General features: G+C 42.3%; 1 protein-coding gene across 2 annotated transcripts in view; it reads left to right on the forward strand.

Moving 5' to 3' along the window:
• GLDN (gliomedin) overlaps positions 1–8,387 on the forward strand; it is a 35,733-nt gene extending 27,346 nt beyond the window's left edge. For both annotated transcript variants that reach the window (XM_077263741.1, XM_077263742.1), the window contains exons 5-10: positions 2,359–2,514; positions 2,726–2,854; positions 5,147–5,230; positions 6,231–6,359; positions 6,694–6,844; positions 7,622–8,387. In XM_077263741.1, the coding sequence (XP_077119856.1) occupies positions 2,359–2,514; positions 2,726–2,854; positions 5,147–5,230; positions 6,231–6,359; positions 6,694–6,844; positions 7,622–8,087 (1,115 nt within the window). In that variant the 3' untranslated portion in view covers positions 8,088–8,387. The remainder of the gene's footprint in view (positions 1–2,358; positions 2,515–2,725; positions 2,855–5,146; positions 5,231–6,230; positions 6,360–6,693; positions 6,845–7,621) is intronic.
• Positions 8,388–16,839: the final 8,452 nt, after the last annotated feature.

Here is a 16,839-nt window from a genome sequence, read left to right on the forward strand (position 1 = left end):
AAATTCCAAACTTTGCTAAAACAAAAAAAATAAAAATTGCGCAATTTTCCGATACCCGTAGCGTCTCCATTTTTCATGATCTGGGGTCAGGTGAGGGCTTATTTTTTGCGTGCTGAGCTGACATTTTTAATGATATCATTTTGGTGCAGATACGTTCTTTTGATCGCCCGTTATTGCATTTTAATTCAATGTCATGGCGACCAAAAAAGGTAATTCTGGCGATTCGAATTTTTTTTTGCTACACCGTTTAGCGATCAGGTTAATCCTTTTTTGATAGATCGGGCGATTCTGAACGCGGCAAAACCAAATATGTGTATGTTTGATTTTTTTGTTTATTGTTTAATTTTGAATGGGGCGAAAGGTGGGTGATTTAAACATTTTTTTTTTTTTTAAATATTTTTTTTTACTTTTGCCATGCTTCAATAGCCTCCATGGGAGGCTAGAAGCTGGCACAACTCGATCGGCTCTGCTACATACTGCATTGCTATGAGAGTCGTCCACAGGGTGGCGCTCATAGCAATCAGGCATCAACAACCATAGAGATCTCAAGGAGACCTCAGGTTGTCATGCCGACGCATCGCGTCTGCGATGCACTCATTTCAGTCCGGATGGCCGGAAGCGGTAGTTAAATGCCGCTGTCTGCGTTTGACAGCGGCATTTAACTAGTTAATAGCGGTGGGTGAATCGCGATTTCACACTCGCTATTGCCGGCACATGTCAGCTGTTCAAAACAGCTGATATGTCTCGGCTCACCACCCGAATCCACTTCAAAGCAGGGGATCCGACCTTCGCCGTACTAGTACGCCGGAGGTCGTGAAGGGGTTAAGGACCAGGGGTATTTCCATTCTTGCATCTCCATTCTTTGCTCCCCTCCTTCCCAGAGCCATAACTTTTTTATTTTTCCATCAATATGGCCGTGTGACGGCTTGTTTTTTGTGGGACGAGTTGTACTTTTGAACTTCAACATTGGTTTTGCCATATAGTGTACTAGAAAATGGGAAAAAAATTAATTCAAAGTGTGGTGAAATTGCAAAAAAAAGTGCAATTCCACAATTGTTATTTGCTTTGTTTCTTTACCATGTTCACTAAATGCTACAATTGACCTGCCATTACGATTCTCCAGGTCATTATGAGTTCGTAGATCCCAAACATGTATAAGTTTTACTTTATTTAAGTGGTGAAAACAAAATCCAAATTTGTAAAAAAAAAAAGTTATTTTCCAAAACCTGTAGCGTCTCCATTTTTTGTGATCTGGGGCTGCATGAAGGCTTATTTTTTGCGTGCCGAGCTGACGTGCTTACTGATACCAGATCAGACGAAAGAGGCAATACCAAATATGTGTATTTTTTATTTTTTGTTTTACTTTGAATGGAGTGAATGGGGGGTGATTTGATCTTTTATTTTTTATTATATTTTTAAAAACTTTTTTTTCCACTTTACAATAGCTTCAATAGTCTCCATGGGAGACTTGAAGCTGTGATCATCTGACCGTCTGTAGCCCTGCTCTATGTAGCAGAAATGCTGACTTGCTATGAGCACTGACAGCTGGATGGCGCTCATAGCAACCTGGCTATGAGAACCACAGGGGTCAGCTGCAGACCCCGGGTTGTCATGCCAACCCATTGGTGATCCGCGGTCATGTGACACGGCGCGTGCATGTTAAATGGCGCTGTCAGAGATTGACAGCGGCATTTAACATGTTAACAGCCACGGGTGGATCACGATTCCTGCCATGGCTGTTAGGGAACATGACAGCTGATCAGATTAGCTGTCACATGCCGGAAAAGGTGCAGGCTCATCGCCAGGGCCTGCAAAAATGCAACATGTGAACATAATCTAAATATGGCTTTTACAGATACCACTGTTGAAGAGCACCTTAATATTACTTATCTGCGTTGCATACAGAAAATTCTTAAAACCAATGTTTACGTGAAAGGATAATATATCAGAAGCATAATTCTCTCCATCGGGCAGATAGCCATTTCTCCTGTAGCATAAATAAACAGTGTTCAACTGTAAAAGTGAATCTATCTCTTAGTCTTTGGCAGACACGTACTCCTTTTTAAGTTCAGGCCAATCAATTTTGCCATGTCCCAGTGTCCATGGAAGCTCCTGTACATAACAAGGTGAACTGCCACTGACACATAATGCATAATTTGCTTCTTCATTCACCCAAAGACAAATTCTACATGACCTGCTCGAATTACAAATGAACGCCAAGGACATTGAGTGCTGTAATGTCTATGGCATCAGCAAACTGTTACCCAACAATAATCCGCAGGTTTTCGGCAAACTAGAGGCGGTAGCATAAAATGTTGTTACATTACATGGAGCGTTTTGTTTTTCTTTATTATTTAGGTGAACCAGGAATGAAAGGTGAACAAGGTGAAAAAGGAGAGAAGGGAGATTCCGGTGAAATTGGTTCTTCTGGAAAAGAAGGCATGCACGGAAAAAGGGGTGAAAAGGGGGAGAAGGGGGACCAAGGTGACACTTCTAATGACGTCCTTAGTGAAGGTAGATGAACATTGGAAAACAAATGCAGTTTCTTGAATAATGAATGAATACCCCCACAAAATACCTCCGTCCCCAGTACATATGTAATACAGTATGTTCATTTTTATGTATTCCCACACGGGTGTACCTTCCATGGACTCAAGGTACAAAACTCCAAAGGGAGGAAATATACAATGTCTGCCATTCTGATCATATGTAAACAATTCTGTAGGTATGAAAGGAGAAATGGGACCTCCAGGCCCACCAGGTCCACCAGGTCCTCCTGGTCCCATGGGTCCTCCAGGCAGGAAGAAAGTCAAAGCTCAGCCAGTTGTACAGGAATTCAGTACAAAGTGCACAGGTAACTGATTTCCTTAATAATTTACTGAATATACTTTTTGCCACATTGTCCCCTAAACAGGTCAATCAGGATAATTTAACTGAGAGCTAAATGTTTTATGCAATTGTACTCGGTAACCTTTCCCTCTCTCCATGCTTGATTTCTTTAATCATGCAATTTACATATCTTCCTGATAATTAAGAAAGCTTATTGTTATAGTTCCTGGATGGGGGCAAACTGTGATAAATACCTATGCATTTGCGTGTCTCATGTCATGCGTGCTTATTTTCCAATGGTTCAACATTATGCTGTATCAGTTTATCTCTACAAAATATATAAGGATTCTTCCCGTACAGACATATCAGAAGGTAATTACAGTCATAGCAACTATTGGGGGCAGAGAATGATAGACCCTACTCATGTCCAAGAACATTGTACCTTTTGGTAAGGAATAAGTTGGTGGTTTTCTACCATTTAGCACCACTATGTTCTACATGACCTGTTTACACCAAGCCTGACTGCACTTCTGTTCTTAGTTCTTCATAGATCTATCTATCTATCTATCTATCTATCTATCTATCTATCTATCTATCTATCTATCTATCTATCTATCTATCTATCTATCTCATATCTAACTATCACATATCTAACTATCACATATCTATCTATCTATCTATCTAGCTATCTCATATCTATCTATCACATATCTAACTATCTATCTATAGCAAAAAGTGAGAGCAGCACAGAAAAACCAAATTCTGGGTGCAAAGCCCCTCAGGCATGTACCAAACCTTATAATGAGAGTCCAAAAAGTCAGAGGCAGCACACCATTGCAAATGAGTTCAAGAAGTGTTCAAGTTTAATAGCCCATCATGGCGACGTTTCAGCTCATGGAGAGCCTTTCTCAAGCCATGATGGGCTATTAAACTTGAACACTTTTTGAAATCATTTGCAATGGTGTGCTGCCTCTGACTTTTTGGACTCTATCTATCTATCTATCTATCTATCTATCTATCTATCTATCTATCTATCTATCTATCTATCTATCTATCTATCATCTGTCTCATATCTATCTATCTATCTATCTATCTATCGCCTATCTATCTATCTATCTATCTATCTATCTATCTATCTATCTATCTATCTATCTATCTATCTATCTATCGTTATCATTTCCAGGGAGCCCATAAAACATAAATGTACACTATATTATATAGGGCAGCAGGGTGGCTCAGTCGTTAGCACTGCAGCCTTGCAGCTCTGGGGTCCCAGGTTCAAATCCCACCAAGGACAACATCTGCAAGCAGTTTGTATGTTCTCCCCGTGTTTGCGTGGGTTTCCTCCGGGTACTTCGGTTTCCTCCCACATTCCAAAGACATACTGATAAGGAATGTAGATTGTGAGCCCCAATGGGGCCAGTGATGATGATATCTGTAAAGTGCGGTGGAATATGATGGTGCTATAAAAATAAGCCAAATCATAATTATATTTCTCTGCAGTTGTGATTTTCTCAATAATGTTTACTGAGATGGTTGGACTCAGTATTACTGTACATGGACGCATGGAGTTAACATAACTACTACAAAGTGTCTAATTGTTTTGAAAACGTATTTACTTACCAGAACCCAAATACGCACTGATGACTTTCCATGTGCTGCTGTCATGGGCCTTGACACTTTTACTGGGACAGATAACGTCTTGAGAGAGCATTTTTGGATTTCTTCCAATGTTAATGTGTACGTTAGAAATCAAGAAAATAGCACTCATGTATCCGTCAGCTAGATCTAATCATGCACTACCAGTAGACATCACCAAACATATACAAAATATTAGGACTTATACACGTGTATGTGTGTCTCAGTGTGGCCCCCTGCTGAGGCATGAATACAGCGTTATACAGGTATTATTAGAGGTGTTATTCCACCATGGAGGACCATTACGTGGGAACGAGTTGTCATTGTGTACCATAGACTTGAATCTGTTTTTGTCTACTTATACCGATAGTGAGCGCAGTATATAATATAAATAGCACAGCAAATATTAATCCTTTATCTGCAGGAGTGTTGTCCATAATGTAAGAGGTGGTTATATTATGGCCCTAGAGATCCATATAAGAAGAATTCTCTGGAAATAGGGGACTGTTATGTAAATTGGGGTGTAGTAGAGTATTATCTCATCCAACTCACAGACACGTAACTGCTTTCGGATAAAGCTACTCTCCTGATAAATTATAGGCTTTTTTCCTAATAAGAAATATATAAAGTAGCTGAATCTTGTAATATGTACTAACCCGATCTCATATCGAATTCTAAGGTGAGACTTGTGACGTTCCTAATGATGACACCATGGCTGGTAAATCCAGTGAGAAGACCAATGGCGTTCCTCCAAAGAAAGATGGTAAATAAGCTTCTTATGTTATTTAAAGGGAACCTGTCAGCAGGATTGTGCTCAGTAACCTACAGACAGTGTCAGGTCGGCGCCGTTATACTGATTACAATGATACCTGGGGTGATGAGATCTGTTTTGTGGTTGTAGTGTAATCTTTATTTTTAGTTCCGGGGTGGCCTGTTGGGGGTCTTCATGTGGTGCTCTGATTGGCTATTCATGATGCAGACTGCTGACAGGTCACTGATCCCCCAGTGACCTGCCCCATATTTTACATACTAAATATAATATGTATTGAAAAAAAAATCATATTCAGCAGGTGACGGCGCCTGTGCTGCAGCACAATTCTATCTATAATGTGCGATAAATTATTTTATTTAGTGATATACATTTATTCTGAAAGAAAAATAATTTCTCTCTCAAAATAGCTCTATTGGTGATCTAACACATAGCCGATAGATTGTACTGTGCAGGCGCTGCTGGCACCATCTTTTTGGAGACTATTTTTTTTCTCTAGCAAAATGGCACCAGTAGCATTTATGGATTGCTGATAGATGCCACTGCATTTTGAAAGAAAATTTTTTTATGAATAAATATATATCATCAAATAACACAATTAAATGCATATTATACATGCGATCATGCTGCAGCGCAGGCGGCGCCACCTGCCTGCTCAATGTGATTTTTTTTTTCAATCCATATTATATTCAGTATGTAAAATAAGGGTCAGGTCATTGAGGGATCAGGGACTTGTCATAAGCCATACAGATGCATATATAATCAGAGCACCACATGAAGACCCTCTCCAGGCTGACCCCAGAGCACGAGCATACAATGAAAATTACAAACACAGATTAGACAACCACAAGGCGGAATTCATCACCAGGTATCATTGTAATCAGTATAACGGCGCCGACCGGACACTGTGTGTAGGTTACTGAGCACAATCCTGCTGACAGGCTCCCGTTATTAATGCCCTGCTGATATCTAATAACGTGTGTTTGTTACCCAGACTGCACCATAAAGGCGATAGAGGATCCAATTCACATTGCCAAAGTAAAAGAGACTTTTGGAGCTTGGATGACGGATTTCTCAAACCAAACGAGTGATGAAAGAATTTGGATTGTGGCACATTTCTCAGGTGCAGCATTGCTGTGAAGCTTGTTACATTCGTTTTTCATTGATTAGTTTATTTACTTTGCTCCTGAGCTACATTTGACATCTACACCTGGAAAGCACTAAGCACATATGACGAATGTTTCTAGAATCCTCCATTGCCCCAGCATATGCCAAAATGTTTAGTGTGGAAAGAACCTTTCTGTACAATGGTTCTGTCATAAGATACTCCAGTTGTCAGAGGATGCAAAGATGACCCCAAAATTGAAAAAAATTGCATCCTTATCATGACAGTGGCAGCAGGGTTATGTGACCTACATGTATTGGCTTATATTTTATTTCTTTATTCCTTTTTACAGGATTAATAGTAAAGCAATATGAAAATATAAGTACTCTGCTGAGCGATGACTACAAGTCTACAAAGCTGCGCTGGTTCTACCATGGATGCGGCCATCTAGTGTATGACAATTCACTGTATTACCACAAGGGAGGATCTAATAAAATTGTAAGGTAAAGTATTCCTTCATCCACAATTACAAGAATGTTCTTCACTTCACAATCAGCCATCATGACTTAAGTTACTGACCGAGAATTGGTTTCCCTATTTAATTTGGGAGACAGCATTAAAGGGTTTGTTCAGTCTTCTGATGAAAGAATACAGGCGCTCTAAGTGACTGCAGATTTCTGAATACTTAGGGTGTGTGCACGTCACACTGTCAGGATCCTCCAGTATTGTCAGCCAGAGCGGTCGGTCACGTGACTGTACATATAACCTTTACCTACTTCCGGTCACATTCTCGCTAGACATGCTGAGCATGTCTAGTTGGCACGTGACCATGTGTATGCAAATCACATACTTCTGGTCACGTGATCGCTGGCTCTCACCAGCAACACCTAAGAATCATGATAGCATGTGACGCACCCAATGTAAAGATTCAGAAGTCTGTAGTCATTTAAAGTGCCTGTAGTCTTTCATCAGAAATCTAGACAACCCCCTTAAGTAATAACAGTAATAAATATTGTTCTTGTGCTACAAAAATATTAGACATCAGCCAATGGGGTATGATAGAAATTGCAGCATACCCCATAAAGTGTTTCTAGTGCAGCAGTTTTTGTTTGTGGTTCTGGGACCATTGACCTACCAGCACATGTTTTTGGAGTGTGAAAGGTAAGTCACACAAACATGGGGAGAACAAACAAGTTATCTTTGGTCAGACCAATAATAAATACTGAATATTGTTGACTTGGGAAATAGACATGACTATTTTTGTGTTTTTCATCTTTTAGGTATGAACTTGACACTGAAATCTTCCAGACTCTCGGCATTGACAATGCAGCTTATCACAATCGTAGCTATCTCTTCTCAAATTCTAAATCTTACTTTAAAGTGGCAGCTGATGAGAAAGATCTCTGGATCATCTACTCCTCTGACACAGATAAAAGTATCATGGTTGCTCACCTGGATGACAAAACCTTCTCCGTCACTCAGCACATTAACACAACATACCCAAAGTCCAAAGCGGGCAATGCCTTTATTGCATGTGGAATTCTTTATGTTACAGACACCAAAGATTTGAGGGTGACCTTTGCATTTGATCTCCTGAAACAGAGGCAGGTTGATGCTAGTTTTGACCTTAGATCATCAACATCAGTTCTTTCCATGCTGTCCTACAACCCTAAAGATCAGCATTTATATGCATGGGAAGATGGATATCTGATGTTATATCCGGTGCGCTTTGTATCCAGCACTTAGATAAGGGAAACTGCAACCAGGGTACCTACAAAATGTACAAAATGGGTTCACATTTCATGTATAAATGGACATCTTATGAGCCTTCAACTCTGGTTTATAATTCTGGAATCATCATTTTACGTTTTTAAATAAATATTTTCATAAAAAGATACAATTGATAAGAGATGCTGTTTACTTGTTTCTGCTTTGTTGCAAGTATTTGCTTTGGCAAATTTCTTTTGACAGAATTAGGTATACAGTCATTTTGCTGTCAGTATCAATCAATGAAGCAAAAGATTGTTCCTTAGGGTACCGTCACACAGTGGCACTTTGGTCGCTACGACGGCACGATCCGTGACGTTCCAGCGATATCCATACGATCTCGCTGTGTCTGACACGCAGCAGCGATCAGGGACCCCGCTGAGAATCGTACGTCGTAGCAGATCGTTTGAAACTTTATTTAGTCGCTGGATCACCCGCTGTCATCGCTGTATCGGTGTGTGTGACACCGATCCAGCGATGTGTTCGCTTGTAACCAGGGTAAACATCGGGTTACTAAGCGCAGGGCCGCGCTTAGTAACTTGATGTTTACCCTGGTTACCATTGTAAATGTAAAAAAAAAAAAACCACATACTCACATTCCGGTGCCTGTCGCGTCCCCCGGCGTCCGCTTCCCTGCACTCCTCCTGCATCCTGTGTCAGCACCGGCCGGCCGTAAAGCAGGGCACAGCGGTGACGTCACCGCTCTGCTTTCCGGCGGCGCTTACACAGGATGCAGGAGGAGTGCAGGGAAGCGGACGCCGGGGGACGCGACAGGCACTGGAATGTGAGTATGTGTTTTTTTTTTTTTACATTTACAATGGTAACCAGAGTAAACATCGGGTTACTAAGTGCGGCCCTGCACTTAGTAACCCGATGTTTACCCTGGTTACCCGGGGACTTCGGCATCGTTGGTCGCTGGAGAGCTGTCTGTGTGACAGCTCTCCAGCGACCACACAACGACTTACCAACGATCACGGCCAGGTCGTATCGCTGGTCGTGATCGTTGGTAAATCGTTTAGTGTAATGGTACCCTTAGAGCCTGAAGAAAGTAGGTAAACAGATTTGTAATGGTAGTTAAAGAGATATTATCTAGTCCTCCAAAACTTCTGTACATAGATTCCACAGGAAAAGTGTCAAACTTTCCAATTTACCTTTTCACCGCAATCCAATTCCTTTTTATACCATATTTTTCGAACTATAAGATGCACTTTTTTCCAAAACTGTGGAGGAAAATGGGGGGTGCATCTTATAGTTTAGATGTACCAGTTCTGGCTATGGAGGGGAGGTGGGGGAGCGGTTTCGGCAGAGCAGGGGGTCACAGAGGCAGGAGCCGGCTGCTGTGGCTAACTCCTGCACCCGCTGCTAAAGAGAAATGAATATTCACTGCATTCCACGCCCATGGGTGTGGAGGGCAATGAATATTTATTTCCCTTAATGGCATCCTGGTATGATTAGCCCCATCTGGATCCTGGTATGATTGGTCTCATCCTTTCCTTATCCTGGTGTGATTGGTCCCCACCCCCATCCTCGCATGCATGACCCCATCAAAAAACATTAAAAAAACAAACTATTATACTTACATTCCTGGCACTCCCTCGCAGCATCCTGTTCAGATGCCAGCAACTGCTTTATGCTTGTACGCAGTGCATGGCAGGTTCATCATGCACTGCTAACAAGCTAAAGGGCAGCTGCCGGAATGCTCAATGCTCTGCATGCCAAGATTGTGTGTGTGTAAAGCAGTGAGTATTCATTGTTCTCTAGCCAGCATAGTGTCAGCCAGAGACTTCCTGCTGCTGCTGGAAGTCATATGTGCCGCTATGTAAGAGAAATGAATATTCACCCCATTCCATGAATATTAATCTCTCTTAAGTATCGGCACACGTGACCGTCGGCAGCAGCAGGAAGTCTCCGGCTGACACTGTGCTTGCTAGAGAGCAATGAATACACACTGCTTTGCGCGCACACAGTCCCAGCATGCAGAGCATTGAGTATTCCGGCAGCTGTGCTCTGCTTGTGAGGAGCGCATGATGTCCCTGCCATGCACTACTTACAAGCATAAAGCAGTTGCTGGCATTGGAACAGAACGCTGCGAGGGAGCGATGGGAAGGTAAGTATAATGGTTTGTTTTTTAATGTTTTCTGCACACCAGGATGGGGTGGGGTCCAATCATAAGGATAGGGCCATGCATACCAGGTTGGGGGTGGTTGGGTGGGGGCTAATCATAAGGATGAAGCCATGCATACCAGGAGCGGGGTTTAGGGCCAGTCATACCAAAATAAGGATGGGGCCAATCATACCAGGGTAAGGATCGGACAATGCATACCAGGATTGGGATGGGGGCCAATCATACAGGTTAAGCATGGGACCCTGCATATCAGGATAGAGATGGGGCCATGCAAACTAGGATGAGATGGGGACCCTGCATACCAGGATAGGAATGAGGGGGACCATTCCTACCAGGATGGGGATGAGGGAGCCATGCATACCAGCATGGGGATGAGGGAGCCATGCATACCAGGGTATGGAGGAGTGGGACCATGGAAATCAGAATAGGGATGAGGGGGACCATGCATACCAGGATGGGGATGAGGGAGCCATGTGTATCAGGATGGGGATGAGGGGACCATATATACCAGGATAGGGGATATTAAGTACAGAATTTACCACATTTTTTGCTTCAATTTTTTTCCTAATATCCTCCTCTAAAACCTAGGTGCATCTTATGGTCCAGTGCATCTTATAGTTCAAAAAATACGGTATACAATGGAACACATTTACTAACACAGGTTTACTCCTTATTAATAAGCCAATATGAAATTGTATGGTAGCATAAGTCATATATCTCAATACAGAATTCAGCAATTGCCGAATGCAGCACGAATACTGAACAGTGCCAGGTTGCTCTCATTAACTATTTTACAAAAATTGGAAAAACATTACAAGAATGGGAAAAACAAGATAATCTTATGATACCTTTTAATGGCTAACAAAATAAAATAAATTATGTCACAAACCAAGGCTACCAGCCTGCAACAGATCATTCAAGCCTCAAGGATCCCTTGAAGTCCTCTGGTGGTGACCTACAACCCACAGCTTGAGGTACTGAGAAAAACTGCTAAAAAACCTTCACCACAGCCTACACAACGATGCCCGGCTAAAAACAATATTCAAAGATCCTCCCTTGCTGTGCTACAGGCAACCTTCAAGTTTAAGAAACATCATGATCTGAAGTTCAATGCCCTCAGATATGCTAAGATGAAGCTATGCTTGCAATGTGAAGAGCAGCGAAACCTGCACTCATGTAGAGACCAAAGACAGGATACCGGTCCGCAATGCACAGCAGGACTATAAGATTCCCGGGACACTCACATGTTCTTCTTCTAATGTGGTGCACTTAATTCTGTGCACTATATGTCATATTGGGGGTCTCTATGTGGGAGAAACAGGACAGAAACTGAGAGCAAGGATGAGGTCTCATTGCCATACTATTACAATTAAAAAAAACATTTATCAGTGGCCAAACAGTACTGTATCCAGGACACACCATAAACAATATGAAAGCTGTCATATTAAATAGAAACTTTAAATCACAAAAACATCAAAGGGGTTGGGAATACAAACTTATTAAAGTCTTTGATATTCTTCACAGGACTAAATCTGTCAGGTGGATTTATGACTCACTTCAAAATCTGAGAAATCTACTCCGGAGACAGTGAGGGCACCAGGCCTCTGATCTTACTTGGATATTGAGACCAGAAAACTTTCACACCACTAATCTAATCCAATCCAATTAAGGATTCATTCTCTGAGATCAGTTTGTTTGTTTATTTAAATGTGCATTTATTATGCCGTGCATCCGATTTTTTGTTGTGGATATATTTGTGTTTCTTCAGATACTTTGTTATGCCATGCCTAATGAAGAAGTCTCGAAAGCTTGCTTTGTATCATCATTTATTTCATTTTTGTTAGCCACTAAAAGGAATCATAATTACAAGATTATCTTGTTTTTACCTTTGAGCGCATTATTTTTTCAACTGTCTAACACGATACCAAAAGTTTTTTTCTTTTAATTATTTTACAAGAAGCACTACTTTCCCAAAAGTGTGACAGTTTGTCGGCAAGTTAAGGCCCCGTCTCACATAGCGATTTACCAACGATCACGACCAGCGATACGACCTGGCCGTGATCGTTGGTAAGTCGTTGTGTGGTCGCTGGGGAGCTGTCACACAGACAGCTCTCTCCAGCGACCAACGATCAGGGGAACGACTTCGGCATCATTGAAACTGTCTTCAACGATGCCGAAGTCCCCCTGCAGCACCCGGGTAACCAGGGTAAACATCGGGTTACTAAGCGCAGGGCCGCGCTTAGTAACCCGATGTTTACCCTGGTTACCAAAAAAAACAAACAGTACATACTCGCCTTTCGGTGTCCGTCAGGTCCCTTGCCGTCTGCTTCCTGCTCTGACTGTCTGCCGGCCGGAAAGTGAGAGCAGATCACAGCGGTGACGTCACCGCTGCACTCTGCTCTCACTGTACGGCGGCACTCAGTCAGAGCAGGAAGCGGACGGCAAGGGACCTGACGGACATCAGATGGTGAGTATGTACGGTTTTTTTTTTTTACATTTACGCTGGTAACCAGGGTAAACATCGGGTTACTAAGCGCGGCCCTGCGCTTAGTAACCCGATGTTTACCCTGGTTACCAGTGAAGACATCGCTGGATCGGTGTCACACACACCGATTCAGCGATGTCAGCGGGACCTCAACGACCAAAAAAAGGTCCAGGCCATTCCGACACGACCAGCGATCTCGCAGCAAGGGCCTGATCGCTGGTACGTGTCACACATAGCGAGATCGCTACTGAGGTCGCTGTTGCGTCACAAAACTTGTGACTAGGGTTGAGCGACCTTTACATTTATAGGATCGGGTCGGGTTTCACGAAACGCGACTTTTTCAAAAGTCGGGTCGAGTGAAATCGGCCGATCCTATAAAAAAGTCGGGGTCGGGGTCGGCCGAAACTAGAAACCCAATGCAGTGCATTGGGTTTCCAATGGTTCCCAGGGTCTGAAGGAGCGGAAACTCTCCTTCAGGCCCTGGGATCCATATTTAAGTGTAAAATAAAGAATTAAAATAAAAAATATCGCCATACTTACCATCTGATGCGCCCTGGTACTAAGCGGGAACCTTCCTTCCTTAGAATCAGCCTTCCAGGACCTTGCGGTGACGTCGCGGTGACGTCGCGGCTTGTGATTGGTCGCGCGGCCGCCCATGTGACCGCTCGCGCGACCAATCACAAGCCGCGACGTCACCGTGACGTCACCGAAGGTCCTGGAAGGGCTGATTCTTAGGAAGGAAGGCTGCCGGAAAGAAGCCGAGGGTGAGTATATTCCTATTAGGTATATACTCACCCTCGGACGCGCCCTGCTTCTTTCCGGCAGCCTTCCTTCCTAAGAATCAGCCCTTCCAGGACCCTCGGTGATGTCACGGTGACGTCGCGGCTTGTGATTGGTCGCGCGAGCGGTCACATGGGCGGCCGCGCGACCAGTCACAAGCCGCGACGTCACCGCGACGTCACCGCAAGGTCCTGGAAGGCTGATTCTAAGGAAGGAAGGTTCCCGCTTAGTACCAGGGCGCATCAGATGGTAAGTATAGCGATATTTTTTATTTTAATTCTTTATTTTACACTTAAATCTGAATTCCGATACCAATTCCCGATATCTTAAACATATCGGGAATCGGTATCGGAATTCCGATTCCATATTCAGAAGATCGCCGACTTCATGGCCGACCCCACACAGGGGTCGGGTCGGGTTTCATGAAACCCGACTTTGCCAAAAGTCGGCGACTTCTGAAAATTGCCGACCCGTTTCGCTCAACCCTACTTGTGACTCAGCAGCGATCTCGCTAGCGATCTCGCTATGTGAGACGGGGCCTCTATGCTTTCTCTATGTTCTTAGTGTTGGTGGAATTCCAGAGGTTAAAAAAAAAATAGGAAAACCCCTTTAATACTATTTTTTAAACTAATTATGCCAGGAATCTGTCATAATAAATGTTCACCAATGTTCACAGACAGATAGAGATGTATGGAGTATTAGGAAACACATATCATTGTAGTGTAACCTCGAAGATCTCTGATTGAATTGTAAATTACACATTTCTGTTAAAGCACAACTCCAGCATTTTTTTCCATTTTACCATTGGAGTCAATTCTAAGCTCCCTGTCCCTTGTATTATACTTACCAGCCGTCGGCTTCATAATAGCTCATCGAGTACCAGGGGAGGAAATGTTGGAGTCATGTATTAATATGCTGATGGTGGTGCATGTAGCTAGATTTGGTATTTCCAACCCTGGGCAAATGATCAAATTCATTCCTTGAAATCAAATATCAGAAAAAAATGGCAAAACCACAACAGTTTTATGAAAATTTCTAAAGACTCAAACTGAATAATATTTATGGATCTACCTCATTTAGATTTTAGATTTGTGCATTTAATTTATTACATAAGAAAATCTTTTATATCACAAATGACAATGCTGATGATCCACAGAAGAAAACAGACTTTAAGGAAAATGTATCAACACTTTTCAAAGCAAATCAGAGTGGTTTCCCATATCAACAAATCAGATAGCTGTTATCATTTTTAAAGGGTCTCTTAGAAATTAAAGGAATCTGATTGGTTGTTGTGAGCAGTTATTCTATCTTTGCTTTCAACCAGTTTGGATACGTTTCCCTATGTACTACAAATTGTGATCAGTTTTTTGCTTAAAATTTCTAATTATGAAAATACAAAGATGGTAATTTTATAGTATTGTAGTTTATCATCATCTCCATCTAATTTCATCATCTTTAGGAGGTAATTAATAGAAAAAGGCTTTCTCTGAATTTTAATTAAATACATTCCGTATAGCAAACACAATGTGAAATACTGTATCTTAACGTGTGTTTGCTAACAGCTTAAAAGGAACCTGTCATGTCTCCAAACACTGTCATCCACAGATATAGGGTTAATCTACAGGTTAATAGCATTACAATACTGGGAAACGCCATGAGAAATGTACTTTATTCCTCCTGGGAGCCGCCAGCTTTCAGTCATAGAGGCGTGGAGCGTTTATGTTACCGATCCGTGCGCAATGAGCAACAGCTGTCATCACACTTGGGCACTTTGATTGACAGCTTGCTCTGCAGTGCATCTGTTCAGAGGGAGCTGTCAATTAAAGTGCAGGGGTTTTCTTACAGCCGTTACTCACTATGTAATGCCCATTGCATATAGCCACTCCATGCATGCCTCTATGACTGAAAGCTGGCGGCTTCCCAGAGGAATAACGTTCATTTTCTCCAGATAGCCATGCTTTTGGTAAGCCAGCAAGACATAATTGTAATCCAATTAACGTTCTGATTAACCCCTTTCTGACGTCGAGCGGGATAGTACGTCCGATGTCAGAAGCCCTGCTGTGAGGTGGGCTCTGGCAATTTTCAACAGACAGCTGACATGTGCCCGCAATAGGCGTGGGCGGATTCACAATACGCCCACGCATAATAACTAGTTAAATGCCGCTGTCAAACTCTGACAGCGACATTTAATGAGCACTTCTGACCATCGGGCTGGAAATAAACACACCGCTGACCCCTGTCACGTGATCGGGGGTCAGCGGTGCATCGGGATGACAACCAGAGGTCTCCTTGAGACCTCCATGGTTGTTGTTGCCGGATTGGTATGAGCGCCCACCCAGTGGTCGGCGCTCATAGCAATGCTGTAATTCTACTACATAGGGGTGATCTGAGGATCGTCTCTATGTAGCAGAGGCAATCGAGTTGTGGCATCTATTAGTCTCCCATGGATGCATGCCAAAAGTTAAAAAAAAATGTGTTTCAAAATATGAAAAAATTTAAAAAAAGCATACGTTCTAATCACCCTATTTAATAATAATAAATAATAATCTTTATTTTTATATAGCGCTAACATATTCTGCAGCGCTTTACAGTTTGCACACATTATCATTGCTGACCCCGACGGGGCTCACAATCTAAATTCCCTATCAGTATGGCTTTGGAATGTGGGAGGAAACCAGAGAACCCAGAGGAAACCCACGCAAACATGGAGAGAACATACAAACTCTTTGCAGATGTTGTCCTTGGTGGGGTTTGAACCCAGGACTCCAGTGCTCCAAGACTGCAATGCTAACCACTGAGCCACCGTGCTTCCCCCGTTTCGCCCCATTCAAAATAAAACAATAAAAATAAAATCAAACCTACACATGTTTGGTATCGCTGAGTTCAGAATCGCCCGATCTATCAATAAAAAAAAGGATTAACCTGATCGCTAAACGGCGTAGTGAGAAAAAAACTCGAAATGCCAGATTTACATTTTTTTGGTCGTGGTGACATTGCATTAAAATGCAATAACAGGTGATCAAAAGAACGTATCTGCACCAAAGTGATATCATTAAAAACGTCAGCTTGGCGCACAAAAAATAAACCCTCACCCAACCTCAGATCACAAAAAATGGAGACACTACGGGTATCGGAAAATTGAGCAATTTTTCTTTTTTTAGCAAACTTTGGAATTTTTTTTTTACCACTTAGATAAAGAAGAACCTAGACATGTTTGGTGTCTATGAACTCATAATGACCTGTTCCACAATTGGATGTGTTTAAAAAAAATATTCCAGTGCAGGACCATGGCCTGATCATACCACATCTCCTGGGCAGGGGAGAAAGCAAAAGACTTTACA

Source organism: Ranitomeya variabilis, chromosome 5, assembly GCF_051348905.1.
Source record: "Ranitomeya variabilis isolate aRanVar5 chromosome 5, aRanVar5.hap1, whole genome shotgun sequence".
NCBI classification, from domain to species: Eukaryota; Metazoa; Chordata; class Amphibia; order Anura; family Dendrobatidae; genus Ranitomeya; species Ranitomeya variabilis.